Genomic DNA, 7,233 nt, shown 5'->3' with positions numbered 1-7,233 from the left:
TATTTGAAGCATAAATTAATCACCACATTTCTTTCCTTCTAGTTTGTAAAAAAAAAAAAAAAACTTGCATTCTTGTTACTTTTAAGCATTTTATCCCCAGTTTGTTTCAATTTACTGCACAGCTGTTTAAATCTGTTAAATTAGATTTTTACTCACCAAATTAAAGCTTCCAGTCAGAAGGATCCAGGCGGCAGGAGAACCTCTCCATCGGTCCACATCTACCTGAGCCTCATTCAGACGAGCCACGCGTAACGTGATCACCTCTGGAGCAGGAAGCGCCGGGTAAGCTGCTGCCTCTGACTGGGAGAGCCTCTCGGATCTGGACGTTTTGCTCCGTCTTCCTCACCTCCCCCTCTTCACTCGCTCACACACACTTTCTTTCTTGAAATCCCCCAAAACACACAGAGTTTACTGTTCACCTCTGTTTCAGCTGAGTACTTCATCATCACCGTGTTTGTAATGAATTAGTCGATTAAAATCTGATTTTATTTGCATCTTAAATGAGAGGAGGCGGATCAGATGTGGTGAAATTCTGCCATCTTGTGGCCAGCAGAAAGAATGCAGTGTGAGCTCGAAGAAAACATTAAAAGTACGAAATTAGTCAATTATTTAATTAAAAATACACATCTTCATTTGTTGCCATGCTCAGGAATATATTAACTTGCAATATTTCAATAAAACAATCAATGCAGTTGGATTTTTGTATTTATTTTTCATGTACTTTATACATTGATATAAACTAAAGAGGGTTGTGGCTGTCGGAGCAAATTGAAAAAACCGTAAAAACACAAAATCCTACTAAATATTTTTGGTTTATTTTACTGTGCAAATATCTTAATATACGTGAAATAAGAGGAAAACTAGCTTAAAGTAACTTACAAGGAGCTGGTTTTAAGTCAATAATTTATCAATATTGATGTAAAAGTTTTGCTGTCAGATTATTTCACTAAAACATGGTGAAAATATCTCGTTATAAGTGAAACTAGCACTTTTTAATCAATATTAAAACGAGTCAGAACTCTGGGTTTTTTGTTGGTTCTGCTTCTCATTTTATTTAGCTTCATGTTTTAGTTCACTTTAGTTTAGCCTTTCATGGTCCTTTTGATATTATTATTATTTGAGATATTTAGTGAAATAAGAATTGTCTCATTGCTTTCCTTATTTTCAGTCCTTTATAGTGTTTCTAGGTTTATTCTTTAGTTCTGTCCTTGTTTGTCTGAGTCCATGTCCAGCCTTCTTTAATGATTATAGTTTTATTTTATTTTATCCTTCTAGTTATTTCAGCCTCCCTGCAGTGTTTCTAGTAATGTTTCTTTCTTAATTTCATCACCGTAGGTTCAGTTATTCTTCCACGTCTGAGTCTATGTACTGTATATCTTCCTTTAGTAATTCTAGTTAATTTATTTCTTTGTTTAGATCTTCTAGTTTCTCTAGCTCTATGTTCCTTAGTTCTTACTGTTGTTAGATCGGCCTTGTTTCTATTTAGGGTGGTTATGGTTTCCCTCATGTCTTTCTCTCCTAGTTCATCAGATTTTTCTTACTCTTAGTTTTTTTTTGCATTAGTTGTATTTTTCAGTTCCCTGTTTCCTCCCTTTGTGTTCCCAGCAGATCTTAGGTTCCCTGTGCCACCTTCTCTCCGCCCCTCAGCTCCTGTGCCAGTTACTCACAGCTGAAATCACTCTTCCCATCTAGCTCTGCCATTGTTCCATTTACTGCCTCCCAGTATTTCAGCTCCTCCATCCCAGTCACAACTCGCCAGTCCGTCTCGTCACCCTGATGGTCACTACCCATGTTTCCCTCCCTGGATTACCTGTTGTTCCCTCGTGTTTCCAGTTTGTTTTGTTTTTGGATTTTGTGTTGGTTCATTTTTTTCATTAAAACATCCATTTATTTCTACGCCTCCTTCCTGCTGCGTTTGGGTCCAACACCACACCATGACAACCTGCTCATATATCTGGCTTAAAATTCATTTTTAAATGAGTTTTTCTTATTTCAAGTGTATTAAGATATTTGCATTAGAAACTGCACCAAAAATACTTAGTAAGATTTTGTATTTTTGAAGTAAATCCTACAAAAACAAGCCCAAACCATCACTCCTCCACTGCCGCACATCACAGTGAGTGAGGATTTGTAAAATGTCTCCATCTTGTTCTCATTCTCGTTCCAAAGCTGTTTTTGTTTGTTTCGGTGCAGATTTGCAAACCAAAGCAGCGCTGCTGCATTCCTTTCAGAGTGAGGAACCGTTTTCCTGACAGCCCTTCCCAACAAGTCGTACTTGTTTAGTTTATTTTTGATTCTCCTGACGTGAACTTTAAACACCGCAGGCCTTTACGGTCTCTGATGGAGCTCCTGCACTGCAAAAACACAACATCTTATTCTTACCAAGTAGTTTTTAGTGCAAATATCTTAATACACTTGAAATAAGAGAAAACTAACTTACACAGGTGCTGAGGGCAAAACATCCATGTACTGTTTTAAAAGAAGCTTTAAGACATTTCGTTTTTAGCAAAACTTTTGGTTCATTTTCTGAGATATTGGTTTTAATCTCATTTATTGATTTATTTTTCTCCACTAAAATTGCTTGTTTTGTTTCGGGGTTTTTTGCCCTTTGAGATTTAAAGATATAAAGGGCATTATAAATCAAATTTGTAATAATAATAATAACTATTGTTATCTATTATTATTACAAGTTTCTTATCGGCGGATGTAGCAGCTACATAGTGTGATAAATGTTGCATAACTGATTATGTGCTAAACATAATCAGTTATGTCTACCATCTGGTTTGTAGTTTCTTCTTTCAGAACCAGGAAGTGGAAGGTCTGCAGTGAAACAACAATTGTTGCCACGCTTACATTCACTCTTCTTATGATCAAAAGATACAATTTTCTTTATATATCAGCAGTAAACACTTGAAAGAACATCTTTTCAAAATATTTTATTTATATTTGTTTATTTAAATATTTTACTGACTTCCTCTTGTTCAGGATTGTGACAAACATTTATGTCCAGCGTCACACAGGAAGTAAAGAGGTCTGGTCATGTGACCTTTCACACTGGATACATGAAATTGATATTGTTTAGAGAAGACACACTATTATTTTATTTTAAAACATTAAGCAGCTGCCAAAAGTCAAAATAATTCATTTAAAGCTTCTAGAAGTTAGAAAAAAATGTCTGGCAACAATTTTTGCTGGTGGGATTAAAATTCAGTAATAATTTGATTTATTTAACTGTCATAAGAGACAGAAGTGGTTTCAGAATGTCAAGTTATATATTCACCGTGTTATTCATCCATTTATTAATACCACAGTTTCAGAGAAAACATTTCAGTTGGAGACTAAATATTCATCTTCATTCTAAATGTTTCCCAGCAGACGGACTAAAGACGTTTCTCCCTCTTCCTCCTCTATCAGACCTTCTCTGCTCCTGCAGCAGGTTCCTCCATACCTGAGAGCTTCCAGTCTCCAGTCTGGATCCTTCAGTCCAGCCGACAGCAGCTTCACTCCTGAGTCTCCTGGATGATTGTAGCTCAGGTCCAACTCTTTCAGATGGGAGGGGCTGGAGGTCAGAGCTGAGGCCAGAGAAGCACAGCCTTCCTCTGAGACCAAACAGCCTGATAAGCTGCAGACACACAATTCATCACATGATGAGAATATGAGAACATTGAGGTAGAACCCAAGGTCTGAACTGATCATTTTCACAAGAGGAAAACACACAAGAAACTGGAGATTCACCTGTTAATAACATAGAATAGTAATAAAGCTGTATTTCATTCTGTAGATAGTAGAAATCAACATTTATCATTTGTAAAATGGACGAGAAAGTCTAACAACTGGTTGGAGGAAGAATCTGCAATACTGCTTCTTTGTACACTGAGGATGCAGCAATCGGTCAAGTGTCCAGCGTTACACTAGCAGTTAAAGCCTGATCCCCACCTTTCTACATTCCTCTCTTCCTGGTCCTTTCAGCCTGGAGTAAATGAAAACCAGCTGAGTTTATGTCTCAAGACTTAGCATGATTAGCCTCATCACAGTCAGACATTTTTATTTTAATAATCTACTATTGAAATAACATTTGCATCATCTATAGCAGCAGTTAATGGACAGAAATATGGCTTCACTAGGATTCAAAACATTTTACCTGAGAGTTTCCAGGTTGCAGTTTGGACTCTTCAGTCCAGCAGAGAGAAGCTTCACTCCTGAATCCTGCAGGTTGTTGTTACTCAGGTCCAGTTCTCTGAGACTGGAGGACTGGGAGCTGAGAACTGAGGACAGAGCTTCACAGCTTCTCTCTGAGAGGTTACAGCCACTCAGTCTGAGGAGAGAGTGAAAAAACTCTGTTACTAGGCAATTCTTCAAAATTGTTTTCCAAACAACAAATATTTTTGTTTAGTAATCTATCAATTATTCTTATGATTAATCGAGTAATTGGATAAAAAAATTATAAAATAAATTAATGCTGCAAGCGGCGTCGTGCAGCCCTCGCAGCTCAGCACCGCTCCGGCCTATTGGCCACCGCGGGGTGCCGGCACTGCCACCCGCCAGCCACTGTAGACCCTCTGGCACAGTTCCCGCACCCGTCCACCAGGCGATATGCACCTACGCATTCGGCAGTGCTCTCCGACGACGCACAAAAAATCTGGCAAATTGGGTGATGATATATAGCTGTTGCTATAAAAGTGTTGCCCAGTGTTGCTGCGGCGCTAAAAAAGCGAAGGGAAAAGTGCTAACGTACGGCTAATCCAATTAACTTTAAAGTTTAACAATAAAGCTGCACATGTGTTTGGGGTTTCTTCAAATCTTTGGGGGCAATTTGCAGTGACCAACTGACCTGACCGACATGTTTTAGGAGATGTGGGGGGAACCGGAGCACCCGGAGAAAACCCACGCAAACACGGGGAGAACATGCAAACTCCACACAGATGGTGTCTGTGAAGACGCAGCGCTAACCGCTGCACCACCGTGCTGCCCACGTTTTTTCCAATTTGGTTGGGAAGGGATCTATTTTCTAGTTTGTCAATGGGGGGAAAAAGTTTTTAAATTTGGTCTTGACGGAGCGTGGCCTGGCGCCCCGTTCACAGAGGCTACAACCTCCATGCGTTTGATTCCAGTCCTCGGTTCGTCTCCTGCACGTCTTTCTCCTTCTCTAAATATCAAAATCAAGAACTTTACACACGTTCTTGAATGTCTTCACTTGTTTGTTTCTTTTTTGGCTTCTTCCATCCCAGAGTGTTTCGTACCTTCTTCCAAAATGAAATTTTAGACTTTATCTTTTTACCATCTGGATTGTCCGAATCCTGCAGGATGGTTTCTCCAGTGACCTCGGTCTCGTCTGAGGATTCTGGATCCATGGAAGAACCTGGTAAAGGTTCTCCTGAGAGATCCTCCTCTGAAGAAACCTCTTGATTTAAGACTTTAACTTGGTTCTGTGAGTTTTCTTCATTCTCTTGGGAAACTGTGATGGGTTGTTGTTGGAAACCTTCTTCCTCGGCTCTCAGAGTGTCGGCCAGCAGTAGATCGTCTCTCGCTCTTTGTAAATCCTTTTTCACACAAATGAGCTCCTCCTGGTGTTTTTCTGCTTGATGTTTTAATGCAGTTACTTCGGTTTCAAACCGACTGTTTAGCTCCATGTACAAACTGTTAACATTCTCCAGCTCAGCCTTTGCACTCCTTTCCTTGTCTTGCAGGATTTTCTTCTCTGATGTTGTGATTTCTTGGAGGATGGCATATTCAGCTCTCAGCTTCTCTAGAAGCTTCTTGTCCTCCTCTGTTTGCTCCAGGTGAGCTTTTCTCTCCTGCTCTACCTGCTGCTGGTATGTCTCGATTTCTCCTGACATTTTGTGGAGGAGCTCCTCCTTCTCAGCTCTCATATGGTCTAGAAGCTTCTTGTCTTCCTCTGTTTGCTCCAGGTGAGCTTTTCTCTCCTGCTCTACCTGATGCTGGTATGTCTCAACCTCCTGCTGTAAATCCATATTATTTCTTTCAAACCTACGTTTCAGCTCCTCGTGCGAAATGTGAACCTGATCCAGTTCGTTCAGCATCTGCTTCTCTCTCTTTCTCAGAATAAAGATTTCTCTAGCCATTTTTCGAAAGAGCTCCTCCTTCTCAGCTTTCAGCTTGTTGACTAGCTTCAGACTCTCTTTTTCTCTTTCTATGTTTGCATCTTTCTCATGTTTCACCTCCTGCCTTACCAGAGAAATGTCTGCATCATATTTATATCGCAGCTCCTTGTATGAAGTCTTAAGTTGGTCCAGTTCTTCTTGGACAGCCTCAGTTTTCTTTCTCTCAGCCTGTATTCCAGCAACAAATGCTTCCTGGCTGAGGAGGTGGGCCACCTTTAAATCCTCAAACTCCTGCTGCAAGGTCTTCTCCATGTTTTTCACATCGTTATAAAATGTGGAATCAATGTCTGCAGCGTAACGTTCTGCTGGATCACTGGACATCTCTTCCCTCTCTTCTCTCTCTAATCTCTCCAGTTCCCTCATTGTCTCTTCGGCCTCGTTGATAAGAGTTTCTCTGAGAGCTTCCTGCCTTTTTAGTCTCAGTTCCATCTCTTTCAGTTTGGCCTCCAGCTCGGCCGGGTTTTGGTCGTCTTCTATCCTGGCGTTCTCCATTTCCAGACTGGAGTCCAGTCTTTGGGTTTCCTCATCTAATATATCCAGATGTGCAGGAGCGAAGCTGCCTTGGGGGTCTTGCTGGCCTCCCGTTCTCGCCTGGGGTCCCATCATTTTGTTGCAGTATTGCTGAAATAAGTGAAACATTTCTCCTCAATACAATCACTAAAGTCGTCGATTGGTAAACTACCTGAAAGAGCTTTGCGCACGTCTGAACTGGTCAGTGATATTGCAAGCAATGAAAAATATGCAGAATTGTGTCACATACAATTCTGAGTTGATGACATCACAGACTGCATCGCCAGTGACATCACAGAGTCTTCCTTTGCTGGCGGTGTGACATCATTCCACCACCAAATATCTCACTATTTATTCTTGTTTACATTCAAAATAGTCCATGATTCACTGGTTTTTATCCAAACTCATTTCTGTGTTGGGCCAGATCAAAAACCTGAATGTTCATAAAGGGCCTGTTGTGCCAGAACATATTGATAAAAACCAATTAAATTGTTAAAATATCAATAAATAGGTGTTTCAGCATCAATAAGTGTTTCTTAAAAAAGATTGAACATCTTTTCACACTAATCAGTTCATCCAGGATTGTTTTTGTGCTTTTCTG

General features: G+C 40.1%; 1 protein-coding gene across 1 annotated transcript in view; it reads right to left on the bottom strand.

Annotated features, from left to right (window-relative positions):
* LOC116707935 (RNA-binding protein Nova-1-like) overlaps positions 1–6,728 on the bottom strand; it is a 16,652-nt gene extending 9,924 nt beyond the window's left edge. The window contains 2 exon segments of the mRNA XM_032545642.1: positions 5,279–5,341; positions 5,993–6,728. Coding sequence (XP_032401533.1) covers positions 5,279–5,341; positions 5,993–6,728 — 799 coding nt within the window.
* Between the last annotated feature and the right edge of the window lie 505 nt (positions 6,729–7,233).

The sequence above is a fragment of the Xiphophorus hellerii genome, chromosome 18 (genome assembly GCF_003331165.1).
Source record: "Xiphophorus hellerii strain 12219 chromosome 18, Xiphophorus_hellerii-4.1, whole genome shotgun sequence".
NCBI classification, from domain to species: domain Eukaryota; kingdom Metazoa; phylum Chordata; class Actinopteri; order Cyprinodontiformes; family Poeciliidae; genus Xiphophorus; species Xiphophorus hellerii.
The sequence above is the reverse complement of the archived record's forward strand: the minus strand, read 5'-3'. Positions and strand labels throughout refer to the sequence as shown.